Source organism: Lasiosphaeria miniovina, assembly GCF_030549165.1.
Source record: "Lasiosphaeria miniovina strain SMH2392-1A chromosome Unknown B0T26scaffold_8, whole genome shotgun sequence".
NCBI lineage: Eukaryota > Fungi > Ascomycota > Sordariomycetes > Sordariales > Lasiosphaeriaceae > Lasiosphaeria > Lasiosphaeria miniovina.
In genome coordinates this window covers 1,294,325-1,321,688 of record NW_026848227.1, presented here as the reverse complement: position 1 = coordinate 1,321,688, position 27,364 = coordinate 1,294,325, and the positions used below count along the sequence as shown (strand labels likewise).

Below are 27,364 nucleotides of genomic sequence, written 5' to 3'. Positions count from 1 at the left end.
AATAAGAAGATGATACTAGTGACATCGTTTCCGAGACACTCAAGCTCTACCGGCGCTTAGATGTCCGGAACCGACGTCATGAAGAGGAGGGCACAAACACCTTCAACTTTGAGTCTTTCCTGGTGACCTGGGTCAGTAATACGCGCCAGGCCAGCTACCTGCGCCGCGTCTTGTTGCAACCCGAGTTACAGAATTCCCTCACTCAGAGAGATCTTGTTGTTCGGGAGGTTGGTGGCGAGGGTAATACGACTCAGATCGCCACCAATATTTGCAAGGAGTTGAAGTCCTTATAGGAAACTCCTTCGTTCAGCGAGTTCAAGCCCTTCGATTAGCAAAAGAACAATCCAACGCTGGTCGCCAATCTCTGTAATACTAGCTAGATTGGTGAGTATCTTCATAATGCTTGGCCTCGGTTGAAGACTTTGACGCCTAGTACTGTGAAGCTTCTGTCGCAGCTTCTACAGGGCTACTGGATTCCAGACAAGGGGATCCCTAGCATACAGGCTGACAATGACTTAAAGAGCCAAGTCTACCTTGTTGTGTCCCTCTTACTCGGCGGCGTTGCTCGCAACAAAGCCAGCTATTTACGAGACCTTCTAAGGCTATACCTCCTTGTAAATGGCACCGCCCGCCGTATAATCGAGACCCTCAACCACCTCGGCATTGTTTCTTCATACTGGACTCTTAAAAAGAATGTTGAACAGAATGGCGACAGCAGTAGTGACTACGATTAAGAGAGTCGCTTGTGAGGGCCTGGTCCTCCAGGCCTCCCAGACGCTCTGACTAATCAGACGCCAGTTGGGTGAATCCACCCAACCAGCCAGAGCCCCACCTTGAGACGCCCTGGAAGAATCTCGCGACGGGAGGCTTTTGAGCTTCTTTTCCCTTTTCCCTTTAGTTTAGAATCTTCGTCTATAGCGCCCAATAGAGGAGTTCCGCCCTCATTCCAAGCCGGCCGTGACATCGCTCACAATCCTGACGGCGCGGTTGTATACGATAACTTCAGCTTCAAGAACCGAATTCGTGAGCTTGCTGGTGGAAAACAGGACTAATTTATCAACCTCACGACTTTCCTCCATGTTGCATGCCCGGAATTCAACGGTCCTTACATGTAGTCAACCATTGACTGTTTTAGTGCTTTTACTCGCCAAATGGTTGTTGAATATATCCTCTCGAGGCGTCAGACCGTTACCAACGCCTTACGGTGGCTCATGAAGTATGTAAGGAAACCACCCTCGTAACCACCATGGCCACCGCCACCAGGGCCACCCTCGCCACCATCGCCACTATCGCCACCGCTAACAGGGCCACGCACTATCGCCACTACCACCCTGGCTACGCAAGGATGACTCGTAACCCCTTTCACGTGTATATAGACCATGGCCTTCGCACACCTCTTTAGCTCAGGCCAGGTTGAAGTCTTACGCCAATACCAGTCATTGCTCGCCCTGCTTGTTGCTCCTATTGTGACCACCTTGATCAGGCGTACCTGCCTTCTCTTACAAAGTACTCCTTTTCAAACATCTTCAAGTCTGACAACGAGGTCCCTCCAATGCCTGCTGTCAAGAGAATCTCGTACCAACAGTCTCCCTATTCCGTTGATTCTCGCCTAGTTTTGTCAACGGCACAATCTATACCGTGATCTTTTTCAGCGGCGACGAACAGGCGTATAAAACTGCGCTTTTGCCGTACCCGGTGGCGGCGACGAGCACGGTGTCGGCTTTTTCGAATACTACGCGAGCCACGGCTTGAACCTGACCTTTGCAAGCGATTTCGTGGCCAGTAATGGAGCATATGGTTGCTTTAACGAGCTCCACGTCGCTTGGAGAGGTCATTTTGGACCGTTTGAGGCTGCTGTGAGAGCAGTAGATTAATTAAGCGGTTAAAAATTACACAACGAGGTTCTCAGAAAGAAAAGGATTTTTGGCATTAAATTTTCACAGCTACAACTATTTTGGCTGCATTTTTGGCGGGGGGTTATTAGATCAGACGAAACGCGTATAGCGATAACTTTTGAAGGTCTAGTTGTGCCAAATTCTTTAATTTGTATACAAATACATTTAAGAAAATCCAAAAATGATCTCCTTGCTTTCAGTATCCTCAGAAATATCTCGGCTTCTTGCTGGTGGTTGTGTTGATGAGGCTATTTGTGTTTTAATTTTCTTCAAATCGCGATTTGTATGGTGGCGCGTAAAGCGTTGAGCCAAAAATCTAATTTTGCCCTCAGACCTTCGCGTTTTGCGCAAAAAAGTGGGTCTAGGATGCTAAATACTCTAATGGGCTAGCGGGACAAATTTACAGATAAAATAGGTGGCAGTTTGTCTGACCCGGCAAGTGGGCCCACTTGGTAAGCCATTCATTTACTTATTTTACACTTGGTGGCGAAGCCACCTACCCCTACGCCTGGAGAGGAGGTCTGAGTTACTGAGATAAGTCAAGCGTGGGATTTGCTTGTCAGTTCAGGTCCAGTGACTAGGGCGCTTGCACGATATATAGATTGAGCTATCAGTAGCTACATTTCTAATCCAACCTCCCATTCGCGGAACCCTTACATTGACGTGATATGGCTGTACGCCCGAGTTGCCAGCACGACAGAAATTCAGACGGGTGCTCGGCTGGCGTACATTTCCACATGATCCGTAGTTTAGCGTATATTTCCAGATGTTGGATTCACCAGGGTACCGGTACTGGAATCAACAGGGCGTAGCTGTACGCCGAAAGCTGGTGATTCAAGTGATGGATTGTAGATGTGTTGCCCTTCTCTCTAGCTTTCTGGCAGTGCCAGAAAGCCCCTTCCTACACCTCCGCCGGGGTTTGTTTTGTTAGCTCGGTACATGCCCCACATTCTAACAAGGGCCCCTTGCTACATAAAAGTAGCCTGGTATAGAGCCAAAATTCAGTATTTTATTGTACCACCCTCAGCATCTATGCACATCTGCAGCCTGCGTGGCATCGAGTGTGCCAGCCGTAGAAGAAGATCTTCTGGCACAGCCTCCCACGCCGCCTCTAGAAGCCTGCGAAGGTCTGGTAAATCTAGCTCCTGAATATCCTCGCAATTACATTCAATCCAGTTTTTGATCCACGGCCAGACATTCTCAATAGGCGAGAGGTCTGGAGAATAAGGAGGCCAGCGAACCACATTAACTCCTTGCAGGTTGAGTGCTGCTTTGGTCCGCCGTGCCCGATGTGCTGAAGCGTTATCTTGTTGGAAAACCGAGGCTTGAATCTGGCGATAGAAGCGGATAATAAGCGGAATAATATGCTCGATATAATTATTAGCGCCGATTCCTCCATACTCCTTCTCCCAAACAAACCCTGGCCCTTTTATTCCACCTGCAAAACATCCCCAAAACATCCAACCTTTTGGTTTCCGCCGTTGAAGAGCAAAATCGGCAAGATCTTGCCCCCGGAAAAGGATAACGTGCTTTTTCCACATTGGGTCATTTATTGCCCAAGTTTCATCAGACCAAATAAAATCATCCCAATCTTCTGGATTTGGACGGAGACGAAGCTGTTCCTGGCACCAACGAAGCCTCTGCTGTTTATGGGCAGTAGTAAGGAAAACTCTTCTTGGTCGAATCCGAGATTCTCCTTCTAAATCGTGGACTGCTCGAACAAGGGCAGTTTCACCGTATTCTGCTAACTCTAAAGGAACGTAGTATTGAAGCTGATAAAGGGGAAGATATTGACGGCGTTTATCTTTTAAAAACCATTCTTTTAAACGTTGTTTCTGAGGGGTTCGAATCTTTCCTCGTCGACTTTTGCTTTTCTGTGGTGTCAACGGGCCCTCCTTACAGGCAGATTGGATTTGCCGGTTTGAGAAGGGGGTATTTTCTGCAATCTTCTCGTAAGTCCAACCAGCGTACTTCCGTAGGCCTCGAATTTCGGCCTTTTCTTCGCGTGTGAGGTCTTTGTTTTTATGCCGGCGTTTAGGGGTTGAGGGTTCTGGCAATTGCTCTGGTGGTGGCTCTTGTAGTGGCTCTGGCAGTGGATTCAGGAGGTCTGCAATTGCAAAGGGCATTTTTGGCTGTGGGCGACTGGCTGCACTGCGGGGTGTTCAGCATGCGAAATTTAACTCGCAGGTATTTTGCCACAGAAATTGCTAGAAGAATGACTTGGTTTCTATTTTCCGTATGCGGCTAGCCCAGATGACTAAAACACTGTAATCACCCCTGTAAGTCACTGGAGCTAACAAAACAAACCCCGGCGGAGGTGTATACCACTATTGTGGTGGCGAAGTGGGTGGCGAAGTCTCTATCTAGAACCTTCGAGGCCCTTCTGCTTGACAAATTCCAACACCAGATGATCCGCGGTCTGACGTAGCATTTCCACATCCGCAGTCTGACCTTGGTGTATGGCGATGCCATGTCAAATTCATGCGTCTACCGTGGTACCCGTGTTGCCGCCTTATTACGACACGGCGAACATGTCCTGGCCGCAGTCCTAGCCGCAACCATGTCTGCCGATGTCCTGGCCGCAACCATGTCTGCCGCATGTCCTGGCTACACCTATCTGTGCCGATATCCTCTGCACCCATCTGTGCCAATGTTCTCTGCACCCATCTGTGCCAATGTCCTGGCACCCAATCAGCAGCGCCGCAACCATGTTCTCGCCGCAGCGCCGCAAGCAGGTGCGCGACGTTACCCCGCCCGGGACAGCTCGGTCGCGCCTCCCCAATCGGGACACCCCAATCGGGGTGGTGTTTGCAATATCCCTGGCTGGGTTTCTGCGGGTTTCTAGCGGCGTTCTTGTTCCTTGGCCGGCTTTGTCTTTGGCTCGCGACTTTCTTGTTCCTGGCGGGTTTCTGGCAGGTTTCTTGTTTCCTAGCTAGCGACTTCTTAACATCTTCGCACAGAACTACAGAACCGTGTCCTAACATCTCCTCAAATATCCAGAACCTTTCATGAAAATCCCTCAACAGAACACGCAGAACCTTGCTCAAACATCCTCACACAGAACACGCAGAATCTGTCCTGAGCATCCCTCGACAGAACACGCAGAATCTGTCCCGAATATCCCTCGACAGAACACGCAGAACCTGCAGAACCTTTCCCAAACATGCTCGCACAGAGCATCTAAACCTCTCATGCCTGCTAACCTGACGAATAACCTCTCGGCACGATTTGAACACTAGAAACAACCACTGCGGTTCTCCTGCATCTCAGGCTGCTGCTCCTATTGCATGTCAAAGGCACGTAATCTTGGTTCCCCTACTAATATCCCGAGTCGTCGTGGCGGACTAACGACCGCTGCGTTCTCCTCGTGTCTGCTGCACTCCGTGTCTGCTGTTTTCCCGTGTCTGCTGTTCACTCCTGCATCGTGGGGATTGACGACCGCTGCTGCTCACTCTGTGTCTGCTGTCACTCTGTGTCTGCTGCACTCCCTGCCTTCTCAACCTGCCCTTCTACCTGTGTATTTTGCTAATTTGCTTCCTACTCAAACTAGATAATGTCAGGTCAGGGATAATCCTCCAATGCTCAGCCCAGAGCCATCAGTGCTGCCGCCGCCACCATCCGCGACACCCCAAGACAATCGTGCTTTGCCGGCTGCCGGCCTGACAACGCCCACTTTCTTTCACCCCGAGAACCCTCGTCGTCAATCCGCACATCACCCACTTGTACCAGAACAAACTCGACAACGTCACCCACTTGTACCAGAACAACGTCGACAACGTTACTCACTTTATGTCTACAATAAGAGGAACGTTACCACTTTCTGTTACAATAAGAAGAACGTTACCACTTTCTGTCACAGTAGTAACAACGTTACCACTTTCTGTTACAATCATAACAACGCCACCCTTTCTTTCACCTTGACAGCTACGTCTCAACGTCACATCAGACATCAGAATGGAGTCTCTCCAGCAACATCGTGTCGCTTCCGAAGCAGAGCAGGATCGTGTCGCTTCAGAAGTGGAGCACCATCAGGAGCACCATGTCGCATTGGGCGCTGTGCCCGCCACCCCCCATAGCTATTCCATTGCCATGGCCTACATTCCTAGCTTGCCCAGCGGTAAGTCCCACAAACATACCATATTAACCCCACGTCACCACATCTGGCCCTGACAGTATTCGTCCTCTCGCTGATACAGTATTCCCCATTCTAGACGACGAAGCCGGCACGTCCATCTCGGTCAGCTTGGCGGCCGCGCTCGCCTAAGGCGCCGCCCAGTACTGGGCCGCCGAAGAGCAGGCCATACTGGCCCAGCTGCAAGCTAGCATGGCCTTTACCGAGACGCAGATAGCTGCTTGGAAGCAGCAGCTCGACGCCGGCCACGCGTATCTAGCAGCCCTCAAGCAGTTGGCGAGAGACCTCAGCGAGCACAAGCGGGCAACGCTCGGGGCGTTGCTACACCTTCGGCAGCAAGAGCACACGCCCACGACGGCCACGCAGTGTGCACTGCTCGAGGAGCAGCTGTGGGTGGCGCGGCAGCAGGAGCGAGAGGTGCTAGTGCACCGCCAGATTAGGGCGAAGCTGTTGCGGTCCCGTGTTAATGCCCCCTACCACTGGAACGGCAGGCGGCTGTTGTCGCTTCAGCTCCAGTACTGCGCCGTTCGGCGCCGCTACAGGGCGCTGATGGGCCGGCCGGCCACCCTCGTGGGAAGCGTGGCCGCGCCGCAGACGGGCAGAGACGGTAAGATATCAGGCCCCTAGTTGTAGCACGCGGAGTCAGGCTGCGAAGCTAACAGCAACAACTCTAGACACGGACAGCCAGGCTATGAGACCTGCGCACACCTGCTGGTGGGCCGAGATAGACTAGATGCCCGTGGCGCTGCGTGACATGTGGCGTGCGCAGCTCCGAGCCTCAGCGGGCAAGAGCGCAGCCGGACACTTGGCGGGCGGACATGAGTAGGCAGACCAGATTTGATTGCTCTGCCCTGTCAGAGCTTGACGGAATATCACTAGACAAGGATTGGACTTGACGGAATATCACTACAAGAATTGGACTTGACGGAATATCACTAGAGTGATTGGACTTGACGGAATGTGACGAGAGAAGGATTAGACTTGACGGAATTCACTAGAGAATCCCACTCTATAATAAGGTAAACGACATGCTCCCTACCGTTAGCAGCAGCACGAATGGGACTAACGCGACAAACAGCGGTTCTGCGGTAAGGATGGCTGCCACGTCGAACAGAGGCCTGCTTACGGCTACGGGGCGGTAAGAAGCTCTCCTTTCATCACGACTAGAAGAGCTCCACTGACCAGTCTGCAGCGAGAATGCAGAGAAGAGGTGGCCAGTCTGCAGCGAGAATGCAGAGGTCTTTGCTAGTCTGCAGCGAGGCAGACGTGTTTACCTGACGGGCTATTTTCTTGGTCGTGGTGGATACCTGCAGCCTGTAGTTTCTTGGGTCTGATATACCTGAGGCCAGGCCGTTTCTCATGGGAGACGTGTCAGTTGAAGCCTGCAGTTTCTTAGTCGTGGTGCATACCTGAAGCCTGCAGTTTCTTGAGTCTGGTGTACCCGAAGCCGGGCCGTTTCTCATAGGACATGTATTACCTAAAGCCTCAGTTCATCTGGCCGTGGTGGATGCCTTGAAGCCGGGCCTTGTCACGAAGGAGAGGATTCGACTGGCATAACACGCAGTATAACCGTAACCTGTATTGTGGAATCTAAAGCTAAAGAAGGAAAAGGAAGATGTTGCGGGGAGCGGGCAAGGCGCGGGGTTCTAGGTATAGTGCGGACCACGTGATAGGTACGCACAGACCACACTCCAGCACTACGTCATTGACACCACCACGGCACCCGCCGTGACAGGCCTAGTTCTTTAATTATAATAGATTTGTCTCCTAAAGCCGGCCCAGTTCTTTGATCACGGTGCATGTGCCTGGACCCTCTAGTTTCTCTAGCTATGGTAGATTTGGCCACCTGAAGCCGGGTGTCTCTGGCCATTTAGATGTGTTTCCCCAAAGCCTATAGTTTCTTTGATTATGGATGTGTTGAAGCCCCAGTTTCTCTGTCAACAATGGTAGCAGCGATCTTTCCGATCGGAGCGACCTAATACCATTCAATTAATCTCAATCTCGATTCGGCGCTGGGTTTTTACCCCTAGCCCAGACTCGAATTTCGAAAAACCTCCCGCAAGCGCAGGCAAATCCGGTACTCGGTTCAAAGCATCCGGCTAAACGGACACCGTGACTTCTTTTCCCACTTTCCATCAAAGTCCACCGTCTTTTCCCACTTTCTATCAAGTCTACTGTCTTTTCTCACTTTCTATCAAGTCCACCGTCTGGCTATCAATTTCATCAACAAAACAATTGTGTGATGAACGTCAATTGGTTTGATGTTGTTTTCGACCACCTGATTAACGGCGCGACAGTTGGAACCGTGTTTTCACCCTCTGCGCTATTTTGCCCCAGTTGCGTGCGAGTGCCACCCTAAGACCCCAATTCTGCCCACATTTGTGCAAGATTCTTGGGACTCTGCGCACGACCCCGCAAAAGCACGAACCACCAGTTCGAGCTACCGCAGATCACTGCAGACCTCTCTGTCATCACTGTACCTGCAGGCTATCACGTCCCTGCGTTAAGGCCAGTAGTCGGCCTGTCGTTTTGTCAATATTGACCTCAACTGGTTGTGAATGGATTGACAGCCCCGAGATCGACAGCCCCGAGAGCACCTTCTTGCGCTCAGATTTTGAACTATATTGCCGTTTACCCAAACACCCTTGGTACTAATTCGATCGAAGTAGTCGAGGAGTACATCAACCACCTGCCGTAGGAAGTGCTTGACGAGATTAAGCAGCAGAACGAACAGCAGCTCGGCACCAGGCGTCGGAACCAAGGGCGGACCATAACCTTTAATCCTAACGTGCCGGGCCATCTGCCTAGTGCCAAGACCCCTCTTGGCACCGGGCCACCCCTGATTGGCCGTCCTTCCGTTTGCCTGGTGCCAAGAGCCCTCTTGGCACCGGGCACCGTCTGATTGGCCCTCGACAAGCGGGGCCCCCAGTCTTGCCTGAGGCGCCTGCCTTCCGTAGCCGGTCTAGGACGAACTAGGTTCGTCACACCACGCCGTGTTGCCGCGAGTCTTGCCGCGAGTCTTGCCCATCCCGTCTTGCCTATCCCGTCTTGCCGTCTTGCCGCCGTGGCTAAGTCGGTCATTCCTGTCTTGCCCATCCCGTCTTACCCATCCCGTCTTGCCGTGTTGCCGCCGTGGCCAAGTCGGCCATTTCCCAAGTCTTTTCGTGCGCGGCGCACGTGCTAGACGTGAGGGGCAGCCACGACCGGTGCGCAAGGCTGCTGTGGGCGTGGTATCGTGGTAGTTGGCGTGGTGTTGCGGCGGCTGTTGTCGTGGGCGTGGTATCGTGGTGGCTGGGCGCGGGCGGTTGTTAGACTGGTGGCTGGTCGCGAGCAGTTGCTGCGGCTTATCTACGTGGCGACTATCTCTTATTATCATACGAGCTAAAAGGAACTCGTTCGACTAGTAATATAAACGAACCATAATAACAAACATCTGCAAGCGTTTATCGGTGACTCAACAAACGCTTATCAGTGACTCAATAGCTAATCAATGAACGCTTACTAGTGACTCAATGGCTGAATTTCGATGGTTAAATAGCTGCAAGCCCCCATTCCTCTCTCTCTCTCTCCCCTTTTTCCTTTACGCCTGCTGACCAGTAGCATCCCACAACCGCAACAGTGGCCATCCTGTTGAGCTACCGTCCTGTTGAGCAACTGGTCCTACGAGTCTAAAGTACGGAGTTCACTATATGTGAGTTCCAGGCCTCCGTTCCTTTCTCTCCCCACCTGCTGACCACAACCGCGAAACAAGAGTGGCCGTCTGTTGAGCTGCTGCTCCCGGTCTCAAGTACGGAGTTCAATATGTGAGTCCCAAGCTTTTGTTCCTTTCTCCCTGTCTCTTGCTCCTGCTGACCAGAGAGTACACAAAGTGCATGCCCACAACCGCAATATTGGCCGTCTGTTGAGCTGCTGCTCCCGAGTCTAACGTATAGAGTTCAATATGTGAGTCCAAGTTCTTTTCTGTCTCTTGCTCCTGCTGACCAGAGAGTACACAGAGTGCATGCCCACAACCGCATAGTGGCCGTTCTGTTGAGCTGCTGTTCCCACGAGTCCAAAGTATAGAGTTCACTATGTGTGTCCCAAGCCCCCGTTCTTTCTCTATGTCTCTTGCTCCTGCTAACACAGAGTATAACCCCACAGAGATGATGGAAGCTGCTTCGAGGTGGCAAGACGGACTTGCTCTTCAGAGCTCCACGACGGTCCCGACTTCACATATGTGAGTCACAAGCCTCGTTCTTTCCTTGCTCTCTCCTTACTCCTGCTGACCACAACCGCGAACAGTGGCCGTCCTGGCTCCCACGAGTCTAAAGTACCGAGTTCACCACTGAGTCACCACCACTTGACGAACCAGAACCCTCGGTCTCGCCAGTCCGGTTCTGCATGTCGTCCTGGTCCGGCAGCGCGAGCTCGAACTCGAACGCATCTTCCCCGAGTCCCAGTACGTATTGCGCTTGATCTTCACCTAAAGCTCCACCTGCCAGTTGTTGTCTTGTTCATCTTCAAGCACGTCGGGACTCGAGCTGACAGACTTGACGCGGCCCTCAATCTGCAGTCGTTGAACCATTCCTGCGGTGTACCAGGCCATCTCATATCTGGGACATAGACGACCTCTTATTCTGATGTTGCATCTGCCAACGTCGGCTCGTTTCTCAACCGTCGAGGGCGTCGGGCTCTGCTCTAGACAATCAGTACTGGTGGCCGTCTGGCCAGTGTATCGCTAGGTCCTGAGAAGAGGCACAATGGAAAAGGGGCTCCGGGGCTAGAACTCGCAAGCAATGTCGATGGCGTCAAAGCCGGCCAGACCAGTACATTGTTAGGTCCCGAGCAGAAAGAATTGGGAAAGGACTTCGGGGCTAGAACTCGCAACCAATGTCGATGGCGTCAAAGTCGGCCATTGGCTGATATCGGCTTTGGACAGGCACAAGATTCACTTCCCGCAGCACCGAGGCACCAAACCCAAAGGCGGTGAGCGAGTCTCAGCCCTGCTGGCTGTCCCAGGGCAAGGTCACTTTGGGTGCCACATCAGGTGGGGTCCAGATTACAAGACGCCAGAACAGTCAAAGAAAGACGCCAGAACAGTGCAAAGACGCCGAACAAAGCCCTAGCGTGCACAGGACAACGCGTCAGCAACGAAAACTTGCCATACGTAACGCGTGCTCTACGTGTACGCAGAGGATGGAAAGACGCCGAACGATGGTGCGCCCAGAGGGGCTAGCCACGAAAACAAGCAACACAAAGAGAAGATGGAAAGACGCCGAACAATGGTGCGCCCAGATTAGGGGCCAGCCACCAAAACAAGCTTGCCATCTACACAAAGAGGAAGATGGAAAGACGCCGACATGCCCAGCACATGGCACGTTGTGGAATGTTGGGAGAAAACATGTTGGAGAAAACAAGACTTGTCAGCATGTTCGCGTCACTTAACGTATGACGGCGAGCAACAGGCCCCACAGTTGGGAGACCAGAGCTTGTCCCACCGAGTCACCTCGACATATCAGGAAAGACGTAGCAAATGGCCAGCATATAACGCATTCCCATCCCCGAAGCCTGTTCCCATCCCCGAAGCTTGTTCCCAACCTCGAGGAAAGACCAGCGAGCAACATGCAGCACTTGCTCCAGACTACCAACGTGCATCAGAAAGGCAGCAATAGCCCAGCAGCCTGTCGTAGTCCTCCGGAAGCAGTCCGCTTGTCAGCCTGTTGTAGTCCTCCGGAAGCAGTCCGCCTGTCAGCCTGTTGTAGTCCTCCGCCGGAAGCAGTTCGCCTGTCAGCACTGTCCCTAGATTGTGGCCGACGGTGGCTCGCCTCACCACCCTCACCTCTACCTCACCACCCACCCACCACTGCCTCACCTCACCCTACCTCACCTCTGTCTCGCCACCCATCCACCACTCACCCCACTGCTCGCTCGCTGTTATCCAAGACGCAACTTTACACCTGCCCTCAAGACCGACTCGTACACCTGCCCTCAGGACCCAATAACGCATCCGTCAACTACACACCCAGCATAACACGCGACACTGCAAACGCACATCACACGCGTCAACCGCACACAAAATTAAACCCAACGTCAACTGCACACAACATCACACCCACCGTCTGCACACAACATCACACGCACCGTCTGCACACAACATCACACCCGCCAACTGCACACCCAGCAACAAGCGTGCGTATCCCTCCTACAAGTCGCGAATATGAATAAACCCAGTTGCCGCGCTGCTGCCCTTTGTTCTCGCGCTAATCTTGCCTCTGAAGTCAACAACTTGACAGCATAAAAGTGTATTCCAGCCACAAGGTGCGTATCTCTCCTACAAGTCGCGAATTTGAATAAACTCAGGCCGCCCTTGTTCCTGTTCGCGCTAACCTTTTCTCTCAAGTCAATAGCTCGACAGCATAAGTGTGTGTCCCAACTACAAAGATCCCAACCACAAGGTGCGTATTCAACCACAAGTGATAAACCCAGGCGCCCTGTTCCTTGTCGCACTAACATTTTCTCTCAAGTCAACAGCTCGACAGCATAAGTGCGTGTCCCAACCACAAGGATCCCAACTCAAGGTGCGTATTCAATCACAAGTCGCGAATCAGGCCGCTCGCGCTAACCTGCCTCTCAAGTCGACAGCTCGACAGCACAAGTGCGTGTCCCAACCACAAAGATCCCAACCACAAGGTTGTATTCAACCACAAGGTGCGTATCTTACCACATTTGCGAATCCGAATACCCAAGCCGCTCGCGCTAACCTTGCCTCTCAAGTCGACAGCTCGACAGCACAAGTGCGTGTCCCAACCACAAGGATCCCAACTACAAAGTGCGTATTCAATCACAAGTCGCGAATCAGGCCGCTCGCGCTAACCTGCCACTCAAGTCGACAGCTCGACAGCATAAGTGCATATCCCAACCACAAGGATCCCAACCACAAGGTGCGTATCTAATCATAAGTCGCAAACCCAGGCCGCTTGCGCTAACCTTGCCTGGCCGTCGACAGCTAAAAGTGTATCCCAAAGACCGACAACATGTGTCAATACACTCGCACCTTCTGCATAGAATGCTCGACCTTTATTGATTTTTACTATTGGCGTTGCAAAAAGAGCCGCCGAATCCCACACTCGCCTAACCGCAACAACGTCACAGTCTTGACCGAATTCCGTTGCGGCAAGTGCAGCGATTCGGGCTATGAGTCGGGTTCAGAGAGTAGCCACCAGGCTGCCATTGAGACTGTCTCTACCGAGGTCGGCAAGGCGACGGGTTCAGAGAGTGGCCACTAGGCCACCATTGAGACTGTCTCTGCCGAGGTCGATAAGGCGACGGGTTCAGAGAGTGGCTACTAGGCCACTATTGAGACTGTCTCTGCCGAGGTTGACAAGGCGACGGGATAAAAGGTGACGAGAACGAGTGAAAGGTAACGGGAACGAGTGAAGGGAACAGGGAAGGGTAAAGGGAACGGAGCATAGTGAAGGGAATAGAAAAGGGAACGGTAAAGGGAACGGGGCATGAGAGCGGAAGAAGCCCATCCCATACTCTCCCATTATTTAATATTCAAGTCACCAATACCAGTCGTTCCCCCGTCATTCTCCTTTGTTCATCTTCAGTCTTGCCATTCACAAGGAGCCAGTCTACTCTACTTCCTGTCTTTACTTTCTTGACCAAATCCACCGTTGCCCTCGTCATTGTAGCTATTGCACCAGGGTACCGTTCTAGAAGCAACAGACTGTACGCCGAAACTGGCTTCGAGTAACGCATTGTTCTGTACATCTTCCTCTTGTCCTGGCACTCCAGAAAGCCCGTTTTCATACTGCTATTGTGGTGGCAAATGGTGCCAAGAGGCTGCGAGGTAGGCCGCAAAGACGCTGCGAGGTCGCGAAGACGCTGGAGGTAGGCTGCGAAGACGCTGCGAGGTTGCGAAGACGCTGGAGGTAGGTGGCAAAGAGGTTGCAAATCCTGTCTCGACTGATTCCGAAAATGTAGCCACCGTTCTGTACTCTGCATCAGTCTTGACCAGCCAGAATCGAGCTCTATTCTGCTGCCTCTTCATCAGTCTTTAACCACCAGAATCGAGCTCCATTCTGCTGCCTCTGCATCAGTCTTTGACCACCAGAATCGAGCTCCATTCTGCTGCCTCTGCATCAGTCTTGAACAGCTAGAACGGAGCACCATTCTGCTCCTTTTTTTCTTTAACCATTTCCAAAAATGTGCCACCGCTGTCGTTCTCCCTCTTCAGCGACCTTGCTTGCTTGTGCCTGCCTTCACTGGCAATGCCTAGCATCCGCCCCACAGTTCACGGGGCATAGCAGGCAAGAGTCAGCCCGCTGTTTTCCCTTCCAAGTTTGGCATTTCTCTCCTTTGTATTTTTTTTGACCATTTCCAAAAGAAGAGCCACTATACACTACTCTGCATCAGTCTTCACCAATTCCAAGAATATAGCACCATTCTGCTCTTTTCCGTCTTTGACCGTTCAAAAAACGTGCCGGCGGGCTGGCACAGCAGCCAACAGCCACCAGCTGTCGTTCTCCCTTCAGTGCCTTACTAGTGACCACCGTGCCTACCTTCACTGACAATGCCTGCATCTGTTCCACAGTTCCGGGCTGGCACAGCAAGCAAGAGCCAACGGGCGTCCGGACTGTTCGGAGGTTCAACCGAGTGGGCATTCTCTCTTCTTTCTATTACTTCATCAGTCTTGACCATTTCCAGAATCAGCACCATACACACCGTCTTACTACCACATCTCGGTGCGGCCCGAACCTGACAAGCCGACAAGCTCCAGCGGCATCGCCTCGTGCGCCATCAGCGCAGAACTCGCACATGTAAACCGGAATCCGAGCGAGCGCTATCGGGGTCGTCATTTCCAGCGCAGAACTAGCACATGCAAACCGGAATCCGAGCGAGCGTCATCGGCGTCGTTGTCATCTCCGGCGTAGAACTGGCACACGCAAACGGTCGTGAAATCTGAGCGAAGCGCCATCGGCATCGTCGTCATCTCCAGCGCAGAACTGGCTGCCACGGACTGCTACCCACACATCCTCGGTGCGGCCCGAGCCTGGACCGTCCGCCACAAGACGTGGAATCCGAGCAAACAAGGCCAGCATCGGCGTCTTATGCGTCATCGCCAGCGACTGGCACATGCAAGAGTGGACCTGAAAGCGCCAGCATTGTCATCTCGGAAGCAAACCTGCACACGTCTTTATATTTAGGTACCTGCTTGCTTGTTCTCCACAACACACCGCCTTGTCCAACCAGCATCTCAGCGCCGTTCCCAGAACGCCGTGCCCGTCCTGCTTGTTCTCCACAACACACCGCCTTGTCCCAACCAGCATCTCAGCACTCGTCAGTCAGAACCGCAACCAAGGCAATCCCAGAGTTAGTGCCGTTCCCAGTCACATCCAGTCAGTGCCGTTCCCAGAATAACCACACATCCAGTCAGTGCCGTTCCCAGTCACATCCAGTCAGTGCCGCTCCCAGAATAACCGGCACATCCAGTCAGTGCCGTTCCCAGTCGACTTGTTTAGCGCTAACCGTGCTTCGTTGCAGCCCATGCCCGCGGACAAGCAGCCGTGGTGGCGAGCTCTTCCCAAGCGCCTGGCTCGCCCACCCCCCATGAGCGAGCGGCGCCGCGGCAAGCAGCCCGACACGCGCAAGCAGCCTGACACGCCCACGCCGTCAGAAATCGCCGCCGAGGACGGTGCCGTCGACAGCGCCACGTGGCTTAGCATCGCGAGCGCGCCCGTGCTCGCCGACTGCCGCTGCGCCGCCGGCTGCATCGCGTCGTCGAGCCGCGACCAGGTAGACAATCTTGCCCCCGGCTTGTGAAGACAGTGATGGAGGTTGATGTTGTGACCGTGAAGGGGACTGGGTTGGTGGCGAGCTGGGGCAACCGGAACGCTGTGGTAACCGGAATGTTGTAGCGAAGCTTCGGCTGGGAAGGCGAGCTTGTAACAAGACTGTTATGTAACAGATTGTTATGACAAGACGTGAGAGTAGAATGTTGTGAGAAGGAACGTACCTGTCGACGGCAGCGCCGGTCAGAGACAGCCTTGGCTACCGGAACGTTGTGGCGAAGCTGAGGCTGGGAAGGGGAGCTCGTAACAAGACTGTTATGTAACAAGACCGTTGTGACAAGACTGTTATATAACAAGACGTTAGAGTGGAATGTGAGAACGTACCTATCGACGGCAGTGCCGGGCATAGACTGCCCGGCTACCGGAACGTTGTAGCGAAGCTTCGGCTAGGAAGTAGCCTGCAATAAGACGTTAAATTGGAATGCTGTTAGAAAGAACGTACCTCTCGAGAGTGGGCTGGTCATAGACTGCTAGGCGTACGGCAGACGACAATATGGGCGTGCAGGCAGATAATCTTGCCCCCGGCTTGCGAAGGGAGTGGTGGAGGTTGATATTGTGACCAAAATTAAGCTATAAAGCTTTATAAGTAATAGAGAAAGAACGAGAGATTGGGACTCACAGTGTGGCTCTATTTTGGAATAGTAAAGACTGATAGAGAGTGAGTAGAATGGTAGCTCCATTATTGGAATCAGTCAAGACGGATATAGAAAAAGTGCAGCAGAACGGTAGCTTGATTCTGGTGAAGACTGATGTAGGAGAGATTGGTGGCTCCACTTTGGGAATTGGCCAAGACTAATGTAGAAAAGGTAAACAAAGTGCTGGCTCCATTTTAGAATGGTAAGACTGATGTAGAGTGAGTAGAATGGTAGCCAAGACTGATGTGGGAGAAAATGGTGCTGATTCTGGGAATGGTCAAGACTGGTGAAAAAAATACAAAGGGGAGAAAATGCCGACTCCGTTGAAGGGAAAACAGTCCGGACGGCGCTAGTTCTTGCCCGCGGTGTCCGTGGCTGTTGCCTGCGCCGTGCCGATTTCTGTGATGGTCAAAGATTGAGAAAAGTGTAGCAGGATGGTGGTTTGACTTTTAGAATGGCCAAGACTGATGTAGAGGCGGTATAGCTCGATTCTGGTAAAGGGGCAAGACTAATGAAGAAACAAGACAAGGGGGGAAAATGCCCGACTCGGTTAATACGATTCTCGGGAAAATACAAAGGTGGAAAATGACTGACTCGATGAACGGAACGCTTCAACAGGCCGGACAGCCGTTGGCTCTTGCCTGCGGTGCCGGTGGCTGTTGCCCACGCCGTGCCGCCAGGTGGTACACTTTTGTGAATATCGAGACTGATGTAGAGTGCTCGACTTTTGGAATTGGTCAACTAATGTGGAGTAAGAAATGGTTTTTCTTCAAAAGCCCAACTCTGTTAAACTTCCGATTAGTCCGGCTAACATGCCTGCGTAGTGGCTATTGCCTGCTGTGCCAGCTCGGCAGTATATTTGTGAATGGTGGAAGAAAGAATGTAGTAGAATGGTGGTCTCTTGAGATTGCCAAGACTAGCAGAGTGTAGTATGGTCAAGACTGAAGAATGATATAAGGAGAAAATGCCCGACTCCGTTGGACGGAACTCGACTCTTGCCTACGGTGCCAGCCCGTGAGCTATACTAGCCGGGTAGTACGTTTTTGTGAATCAAGACTAATAGAGAGGATTTTGGGAATGGTCAAGACTGAAGAAAGATATAAACGTTGAAAGGAAAACAGTCCGGCCGTTGGCTCTTACCCGCGGTGCCGGTGACTGTTGCCTGCTGTGCCAGCCAGGTAGCACGTTTTTGTGAATATCAAGACTGATAGAGCGAAGATTCTACTTTTGGAATTGGGCAACTAATAGAGTAAGTCAGGTGGGGGACTTTTGGAACACCCCTGCCTATGGAACAGCCCCTGAATCGGACCCCGCACAACACCACAAACTTCAATTGCCAACAACTTTGTCAATTAATTAGCTACAATGATGAAGTCTTCAGTATCGGATTCTCCTGATTCTTCTCTTTCAGAATAACTAAGGTCCTTTCTGCCAGCCTCTCTCTGTGAGGCACGAACCTCCTCAATTCCAGCGAACTGCGTATTAGGGTCGACTTGGACCTTCCTTCTCTTTCGGCCTCTTGTGCGTTCTAGGCTATTTTCTGCAGCCTCCAATTGATGCGCCGTATTGGCTAGTTGGAAAACCACGTAATCGAAGGCTTTTGCGGCCTTGCGTATGAAAAGTCGGCCGTTGGCAGTCCGTTTCTGGCCGGCTAGAAAAACCTGCCCCTGAATACGGAAATCCTTCGGCTTTTTAGGGGTAAACCATATAGGCCGGCCCTCCGAATTCTTATTTAGAATGGGGTTATGGACCTCTTGAAGGTCTATAGAAACCGTAGAGGTCAGTTGACCAACGTCGCCGTTAGAATTCTTAATAACAAGGCCGTTGCTTAGGGGCTTCCTGAGGCTGACCGGCCAGAGGCCTGTAGCTTTCCAGCCGGCTTTGATATTAGATTCAGTCATTCCATAGACCCTGGCTTGCCGGTAGCATTCTAGGAAGGCCCTGTTTTCAGCAACAGTGCCTTCGTCGAAGCCGGAAACAACCTCGTTATGCTTGGCTCTGTACCGGGCTTTTAGAGGGCCGAAAACCGATAAATCCAGGGGCTGGAGAACGTGGGAGGTGTGGGCTGGTAGAAATAACAATTGTACGTTATTAGAAAAGGCTAGCCACATGAATTCTTCGGTGGTATGACTACCGTGGCCATCTAAAATAAGGAGGCGCTTCTCCGAGGGCGTAGCTGGCCGAGTCTCTGGAAGAAAGATATTGCGGAGCCATGCGACGGCAGTATCATCGTCAGACCAGCCGTTTTCAGTGGGTTTCCACTTCCAGCCCTTAAATGGCTGTAAATCGCGTGGATACCATTGTTGTTGAAGGCTTCCACCTTTGAAAATGACGACTGGGTTCAAATACCGGCCGTCAGCGGAAATACACTCGATAATCGAGGTCCAAATTCGGTCTCCTTTCTTCTTTTTCTGGAATTTCTTTCTTTCCTTAGATCCAACAACCAGGCCGTTATCTCCAATGCCAGAAGCAATGCCAGTTTCATCCATATTATACCTATGCTTGGCTGGAATAGCCTCCACGCCTGGAGGCTTCAAATAGTCAAACCAAGGCCGGATAACGGCCTCAGAGGCTCGATCAGCACGGTTTGCATGGATTCTCCGAGGCCTAATTGTAGAAATAGATGGATTTCTAGCCAAAAACCGGCTAGTCCAGCGTTTTCCGAGGGTCTCGTTATCTTCGAGCATTCTTCTAGCTAGTTTCCGAATTTGGGCGTGGGTTGGAGGGTGACCGAGCGACCCTTGGAATAGAATCCATTCGGTTAAGCGTTCTTCCATAGCCGGAGAAAGCTTTTGATTTAGAATTTGGGCCTTGGAGGCTGGCTCGGAACCACGAACCCGATTAAAGAGAGTAGTAGGGGGGATGCCGTGATTTTCAGCAGAGCTACGGAGTAAGCCGGTTTCTGCATACTCTGCCAGCGCATTCTGCAAATCCAACTGTGTATATCGCTTCATCTTTCATTTCTCAATTGAATGGAGAAAAGAAGATAAGTATTGAAGCAGAATTGGTCGAGTTGCAAGCGATTGAAATAGGTGAGTTGGGTGGCGAGCGGCAAGTCCTTGATGACAAACCTTGTTCCAAATCCAGGGGTGTTCCATAAGCAGACCACCTGACTTATAGTATTCTAAGAAATGGTCAAGACTGAAGAAAGATATAAATGCCCACTCCGTTGAACTTCCAAATAGTCCGGGCGGCCGTTAGCTCTTACCCGCGATGCCAGGGCTGTTGCCTGCGCCGTGCCAGCCCGGTAGCACGTTTTTGTGAATAGTCAAAGACTGATAGAGGGGAAATGGTGCTCCATCTTGGAATTCTTGGAGTGGCAGAGTGCAGTATGGTATTGATTCTGGTGATTGGGCAAAGACTGATGAGGGAAAAGAGAAAATGCCCCGACTCGGTTGAACAGAACTCGGCTCAATAGCGGGCTCAGTCGGGCTCACGGCGTTGGCAATTGCCTACGGTGCCGGTGGCTATTGCCTGCGCTGTGCCAGAGTGTAGCAGAATGGTGGCTCGACTTTTGGAATTGGTTAACTAATATAGAGTACAGTGTGGTGCTGATTCTGGTGAATGGTCAAAAGTGATGAAGAAGGATAAGAAGGGGAGAAAATGCCCGACTTTGTTGTGGTGGTTCTGGTGATTGAGCAAAGACTGAAGAAAAAATACCTCGACTCAGTTGAAGGGAAAATAGTCCAGACAGCCGTTAGCTCTAGAGGGGAAATGGTGGCGATTGCCTACGCCGCGCCAGCCGGTGATACATTTTTGTGGATAGTCAAAGACTGGGAAAAAGAGTAGCAGAATAGCAGCCCCATTCTGGGGATTGGCTAAGACTAATGCAGAGTGTCGTATTCTAGGAAATAAACAAAGATTGAAGAAAAATTACAAAGGAGACCTGAAGGGAAAACAGTCCAGCTGACGCGTTGGCTCTTGCCTGCGGTGTGGTAGCTGTTGCCTGCGCCGTGCCAGCCCGTGGCACACTTTTGTGAATGGTCAAAGATTGGGAAAAAGAGCAGCAGAATAGTAGCTCCATTCTTGGAACTAGCCAAGACTGATACAGAGTGCAGTATGGTGCTGATTCTGGTGATGGTCAAGATTGATGAAAAATACAAAGGAGAGAAAATGCCCGACTCCGTTGAAGGGAAACATTCCGGACGCCCGTTGGCTCTCGTGTTGCGGGGCCCAGCCCAGCCCTTGCCCTAAGGCTAGTATGAGCATGTGCCAAGTGCCCCCGCAGGAGGTTTTGCCCACATATTTAGTATGGAGATTTTCCCCTCCTAGAGTTAGTGAGGCAATGCACCTTTTCCATCATTGTCTCTCACACATCTTGCCTGCTGTGCCGGTGGCTGTTGCCTGCTGTGCCACCCCGGCGGCGCTTTTTGGTGAATGGTAATGATGTAGAGTATAGTGGTAGCTCGATTCTGGTGATTGGGCAAAGACTGAAGAAAAAATACAAGAAATGCCCCGACCGTGTTGAACGGAGTTAGGACGCCCGTTGGCTCTTGCCTGCGGTGCCTCCATTCTTGAAACGGGGCAAGACTGGCAGAGAATGCTCTATTCTTGGAGTGGCCCCACTGCTCGATCAAGGAGACCCCGAACCAGATCCCTCCCAATACAAGAGATGCCGTGGCTGTAGCCTGGTCAAACATAACCAGCACTTTATACGGGCCCGGGAAAGAAGCTCTGGCATGATGCTGAGAAACAACAACAGGGCGGTTCACGGGAAAGAATGTCTACGAACAGCTTGCATGTGCTGGGCTTGCGTCTGATGTTGGGGTGGCGAACAGTATGTGAATTGCCATGCTGCGTCTTTCTGGACGGGGGTGACTGTTGTGTCTCTGCGTGCCTATGTTGCTGGGTTTCCTGATGTTTGGGGCGCACAGCATGTCTGGGAAGTGTTGCTGCCATGTTGCTGCGTCTTTGGAACAAGCTTCCGGGCTGGGACATACTTCCGGGGACATGCTTCCGGGTTGGGACATGCTTCCGGGCTGGGACATGCTTCCAGGCTGGGACATGCTTCCGGGCTGGGACATGCTTCCGTGTGGGCTAGCATGTGAAGTATGAGACTAGCATACGGAGTGTCTGGGCATTGCTGGCCATTTGCTGCTGGGTCCTTCTTGATGCAAAGGCTTTGGAAAAAAGCTTCGGATTGGGAATAGCGGTGAACGAATAGGTACATGCATGTGCTGGACGTTGCTGCGTATTTCCTGATGAAGTGGCGGTGAGGCTTTGGAACAAGCTTTCGGGGACCGGGACATGCTTCTGGGCTGGGGCATGCTTCCGGACTGGAAATAGCGGAGTGACTATGAATAGAGTGTGCTTGTATGTGCTGCTGTTTTGCTGCTGCGTCTTTGGAACAAGCTTTCGGGGGCTGGGACATGCTTCCGGACTGGGATATGCTTCCGGACTGGGAACAGCGGAGTGACTACGAGCAAGGCGTGATTGTATGTGATGGGCATTTGCTGCTGGGTCCTTCCTGATACAGGGCTTTAGGAATAAGCTCCGGACTAGGAATAGCGGTTATTACGAATAGGTACATGTGCTGGACGTTGCTACGTCTTTCCTGATACGTATGTCTGGCATGTGCTGGGTTGCTCCCTCGGTCTTTCCTGATGCATGGGGCGAATAGGCAGTGTCTAGTCTCCCAACATGGGACGTATGTTGGGTGGCTCGCTGGGTCTTTCCTGAACGCGAACAGCTTCCACGGAGCACGGCCCACGGAACACAGCCCACGGAACGACTGACAAGTCTTGTTTCCCAAAATGTGGAGTTGCTCGCTGGATCTTTCCTGATTAAGTGAGAACAGGCCCGGAACGCTTCCTGACAATATATTCCTCTAACATATTTCTCCCAACATTTTTCCTAACATGCACATGTGCTGGGACTAATTTCTTCTCCCTTTGTGCTGCGTTGGCAAGCTTGTTTGACAGCCTCTAATCTAGGCTGCACTATGTTCGGCGTCTTTCTACCTTTGTGTTGCGTTGATGGCAAGTCTTGTTTTGGTTAGCTGGCGTGTTTCCATCTTCCCTATACGTTAGCCAGTTGCGTATATAGTAAGGCTAACGGCTGGCTGCACCGTTGTTCGCTACGTCTTTCTTTGGCATGTTCTGGGGCTATTGTTTGCTGCGTCTTCTATCTTCCCTTTCTACGTATACGTTAGCCGGTTGCGTACATGGCAAGTCTTTTGGCTGACGGCTTCTAATCTGGGCTGCATTGTTCGCTGCGTCTTTCTCTGGGATATTCTGGGGCCATTATTCGCTGGCGTCTTCTATCTTCCCGTTCTGCGTATACGTTAGCCGGTTGCGTTGGCAAGCTTGTTTTGGCTGACGGCCCAATCTAGGCTGCACCATTGTTCTGCGTCTTTCTATCTTCATTGTTCTAGTGTCTTTTTATCTTTGTTCTAGCGTCTTTCCCTCTTATTGTTCTGGCGTCTTTCCCTTTGGCTGCTCACCCCACCACCGTTGGCATCCTGTAGTGGCCGTCACCACGCTTAGACGTTGGAAAGTGCCACAGAAAAGTGGCCTCGGCCGTGCATACCTACTAGATCCACCGGCCAGACTGCTCACCGCCTTTGGCTTTGGTGCTCCCGCGGCTGGCAAGTGAATCTTAGTCATCTCCAGCCATGGCCAACTTTGACGCCACCGAAATTGCTTGCGAGTCATGGAGGTCAGTGGAAGAATAGTGCCAACCCCTTATTATTCCTGACAAAATTGACTTCAGCCCCGAAGCCGTTTTCTAATTGTGCTCAGGACCCAACGATACACTGGCCACGATGGCACTAGTACTGAGTTAAGTCAGGTGGTCTGCTTATGGAACACCCCTGGATTTGGAACAAGGTTTGTCATCAAGGACTTGCCGCTCGCCACCCAACTCACCTATTTCAATCGCTTGCAACTCGACCAATTCTGCTTCAATACTTATCTTCTTTTCTCCATTCAATTGAGAAATGAAAGATGAAGCGATATACACAGTTGGATTTGCAGAATGCGCTGGCAGAGTATGCAGAAACCGGCTTACTCCGTAGCTCTGCTGAAAATCACGGCATCCCCCCTACTACTCTCTTTAATCGGGTTCGTGGTTCCGAGCCAGCCTCCAAGGCCCAAATTCTAAATCAAAAGCTTTCTCCGGCTATGGAAGAACGCTTAACCGAATGGATTCTATTCCAAGGGTCGCTCGGTCACCCTCCAACCCACGCCCAAATTCGGAAACTAGCTAGAAGAATGCTCGAAGATAACGAGACCCTCGGAAAACGCTGGACTAGCCGGTTTTTGGCTAGAAATCCATCTATTTCTACAATTAGGCCTCGGAGAATCCATGCAAACCGTGCTGATCGAGCCTCTGAGGCCGTTATCCGGCCTTGGTTTGACTATTTGAAGCCTCCAGGCGTGGAGGCTATTCCAGCCAAGCATAGGTATAATATGGATGAAACTGGCATTGCTTCTGGCATTGGAGATAACGGCCTGGTTGTTGGATCTAAGGAAAGAAAGAAATTCCAGAAAAAGAAGAAAGGAGACCGAATTTGGACCTCGATTATCGAGTGTATTTCCGCTGACGGCCGGTATTTGAACCCAGTCGTCATTTTCAAAGGTGGAAGCCTTCAACAACAATGGTATCCACGCGATTTACAGCCATTTAAGGGCTGGAAGTGGAAACCCACTGAAAACGGCTGGTCTGACGATGATACTGCCGTCGCATGGCTCCGCAATATCTTTCTTCCAGAGACTCGGCCAGCTACGCCCTCGGAGAAGCGCCTCCTTATTTTAGATGGCCACGGTAGTCATACCACCGAAGAATTCATGTGGCTAGCCTTTTCTAATAACGTACAATTGTTATTTCTACCAGCCCACACCTCCCACGTTCTCCAGCCCCTGGATTTATCGGTTTTCGGCCCTCTAAAAGCCCGGTACAGAGCCAAGCATAACGAGGTTGTTTCCGGCTTCGACGAAGGCACTGTTGCTGAAAACAGGGCCTTCCTAGAATGCTACCGGCAAGCCAGGGTCTATGGAATGACTGAATCTAATATCAAAGCCGGCTGGAAAGCTACAGGCCTCTGGCCGGTCAGCCTCAGGAAGCCCCTAAGCAACGGCCTTGTTATTAAGAATTCTAACGGCGACGTTGGTCAACTGACCTCTACGGTTTCTATAGACCTTCAAGAGGTCCATAACCCCATTCTAAATAAGAATTCGGAGGGCCGGCCTATATGGTTTACCCCTAAAAAGCCGAAGGATTTCCGTATTCAGGGGCAGGTTTTTCTAGCCGGCCAGAAACGGACTGCCAACGGCCGACTTTTCATACGCAAGGCCGCAAAAGCCTTCGATTACGTGGTTTTCCAACTAGCCAATACGGCGCATCAATTGGAGGCTGCAGAAAATAGCCTAGAACGCACAAGAGGCCGAAAGAGAAGGAAGGTCCAAGTCGACCCTAATACGCAGTTCGCTGGAATTGAGGAGGTTCGTGCCTCACAGAGAGAGGCTGGCAGAAAGGACCTTAGTTATTCTGAAAGAGAAGAATCAGGAGAATCCGATACTGAAGACTTCATCATTGTAGCTAATTAATTGACAAAGTTGTTGGCAATTGAAGTTTGTGGTGTTGTGCGGGGTCCGATTCAGGGGCTGTTCCATAGGCAGGGGTGTTCCAAAAGTCTCCCACCTGACTTATGTACTAGGTCATGAATGTCTTCTTCTATATATTAGAAGGTAGGGACCTTTCGGATAGGTTGTATAGGCGCAGGTGACTTAGGCAGTGGTTGCCCCAGAGCCTCGTTCATCTCGTAGAATTCATCTACCGAGTCATCGGAAACATCAGTAACTTGGGCGTGCCTATCGGGAACTTCATTCTCAGGGTCTGGGGTCTTCTTAGGCGTCATTTCTTGACGAAGATAACTTGTTGAGGGCTTCATCGCGCTTGGCGACTTGTTAGCTTCACGATATGTGTGTTGTTTAGGTGCTGGCATTGTGGAAGCAGTTAAAGTAGGTCTGAGGGTTTCGCTAATCGGTATGTCAAATTGCACAGTTTTGGCACAGTTACCTCGCAAAAGTTCCGAGCCCGCCCACTTTACGCGTCGCGGTCGCGCACCACCGTCCCACACCCTTCCTCTTTCAAATAGCTGCAAATCAACTAAAAATGGAGGCAAAGACTCCAAATAAGCATTACAGTTCTCACAAGCGTACCAAATTTGCCGTCGGGGTACAGAATGGCAAATCTAGGACCCAGATTGCCGCTGAAGAGAGCTGTTCGCCGGGGTCGGTCCATGGCATCACGAAATGCTGTCGCGTCCAACTATCAGCAGTTGCACTACCCAGGTCAGGCTGGCCAAAGGTCCTTACAAAATACAATAAACGGCATATCCTACGCTTAATTAAGCAAGATCGTTTCATTTCCAACACGGAAATCAAAACGCAGGCCGGTGTAGCCTGCCATGTTGACACAATAACCCAATGGCTCAAATCGCAGGGCATCCAGCACACGAAGGCCCTCTGGCGGCTGAAGCTAAACTCAGAACTTGCCCAGAAACGCCTAGGGGTTGCCTAAAGGTATATTACGAAGCCTGGCAACTTTTGGAAGCTGTGGATTTTTAGCGATGAGGTGACTGTGGCACGTGTATTACAAACCACTCGACTGTCAGGGTCGTCTGTCTGTAAGGGAGCACGGGCTCCACAGAATGCTGGGTTGGTAATTATGAAGATAGAACAAAGGGCAAGCTCCTATCGCACGGGTAATACAGTCAAATCGGAATGCCACTCAAAGTGTATGAGTGCAGTGAATGTGTATTGCTTGCTTGAAGAACCAAGCAAGAACTATCTAGGACCGTGGCTACGGTCGTCGTATATATCTATCTAAGGCGGACCAATCAGAGCGTTGGTCCTAGGTGATCAGTGCGGTCAGTGTGCTCAGTGCGATCAGTTCCCACTGATCGCCCTGATCATACTGATCGCGCTGACCGCCACGCTATTGGCTGCACTCCCGTGAAGCGGGGAACTACCCCGCTTCCTTGCGCCAGCCAATAGCAGGAGGCTCCGTGCAGCCTCCTGCGAGCCTGAACCAGGATCGTAACAACGTGGTGATGGTGAACAGCAGAAGTAGGTTTTCTACCGACGCGTATCTGCCGACGCGTACGTTTGACCTCCTCTACATTATTATATCCAACAAAGTTAAGGGAGAGCGGTTACTTCCAAAGCATATCCAGGGCAAGACTAGACTAACTAGGCATAGCCAGATGTTCTGAGGAGGCTTTCTTTCTTTAGAAAGTCCGCGTTGGTCCCTCTATATGGCCATCCTGATTCTCTCTATAGAGGTATCAACGCACAGCGAATACTTGAAACCCTTCAGGCCTAGCTACCTAAAATTTGTGATCCTGGCTCTATAGTCATGCAAGATAACGCTCGTACACATACAGCAGTTATCGTGCAAGATTGGTTGACCTTGAGCTGAGAAGAAAGGCATTGAGTTGATCGACTAGCTAACATATTTACCTGATTTAAACCCCATCGAAAATCTATAGAAACTGCTTAAAGAAGAGTATGCAGAAGGTATCCGGAGCTTACAGATATGCCGAAAGCTGAGAAAAGCTTACAACAGCTACGAGAAGCAGCGGATGAGGTGTGGAACGATTTTCTAAATGAGCTTCTTCAGGAGCTGGCAGAGAGCATGTGGCGCAGGTTGGCGGCAGTTATCGCTGCGGATGGGTGGTATACCAAGTACTAAGGGGGTTGTGATTGGTGTCAACGGAGAGCGGGGATTCTTGAGTATTTTATTCTAGTTTCATTCTGTCTGAAGGACAATATTACGCTCAAACTTTCTAAAATTCCCATACAAAATTGATAAGGAAACTGATAAGAAAGTGTGGGGCCTAATTCCGTACGCGGATTGGCTGACGGG

At 51.4% G+C, this 27,364-nt stretch overlaps 4 protein-coding genes across 4 annotated transcripts; 3 read left to right on the top strand and 1 right to left on the bottom strand.

The window, feature by feature from the left end:
• Positions 1-4,215: 4,215 nt before the first annotated feature.
• Positions 4,216-5,176, bottom strand: B0T26DRAFT_494543 (uncharacterized protein). Its single transcript, XM_060435343.1, has one exon. It carries the CDS (start codon positions 4,877-4,879, stop codon positions 4,259-4,261), a length of 621 nt encoding a protein of 206 aa, XP_060290153.1. The 5' UTR covers positions 4,880-5,176; the 3' UTR covers positions 4,216-4,258.
• Positions 5,177-6,135, top strand: B0T26DRAFT_494571 (uncharacterized protein). The gene is made up of 2 exons (XM_060435344.1): positions 5,177-6,012; positions 6,092-6,135. Exon 1 carries the CDS (start codon positions 5,474-5,476, stop codon positions 5,969-5,971), a length of 498 nt encoding a protein of 165 aa, XP_060290152.1. The 5' UTR covers positions 5,177-5,473; the 3' UTR covers positions 5,972-6,012; positions 6,092-6,135.
• Positions 6,136-10,169: 4,034 nt separating this feature from the next.
• On the top strand, positions 10,170-13,292 carry B0T26DRAFT_680992 (uncharacterized protein; the record flags this gene model as incomplete). The annotated part of the gene is made up of 12 exons (XM_060440582.1): positions 10,170-10,243; positions 10,379-10,465; positions 10,738-10,832; positions 10,885-10,992; positions 11,200-11,223; positions 12,308-12,324; positions 12,414-12,461; positions 12,538-12,584; positions 12,642-12,714; positions 12,788-12,835; positions 12,900-12,947; positions 13,116-13,292. 12 exons carry the CDS (start codon positions 10,170-10,172, stop codon positions 13,290-13,292), a joined length of 846 nt encoding a protein of 281 aa, XP_060290151.1.
• A 13,709-nt stretch (positions 13,293-27,001) lies between these two features.
• Positions 27,002-27,190, top strand: B0T26DRAFT_658250 (uncharacterized protein; the record flags this gene model as incomplete). Its single annotated transcript, XM_060438852.1, has 1 exon — positions 27,002-27,190. A coding segment is annotated over one exon (189 nt), but the record flags the coding sequence as incomplete, so codon positions are not given.
• Positions 27,191-27,364: the final 174 nt, after the last annotated feature.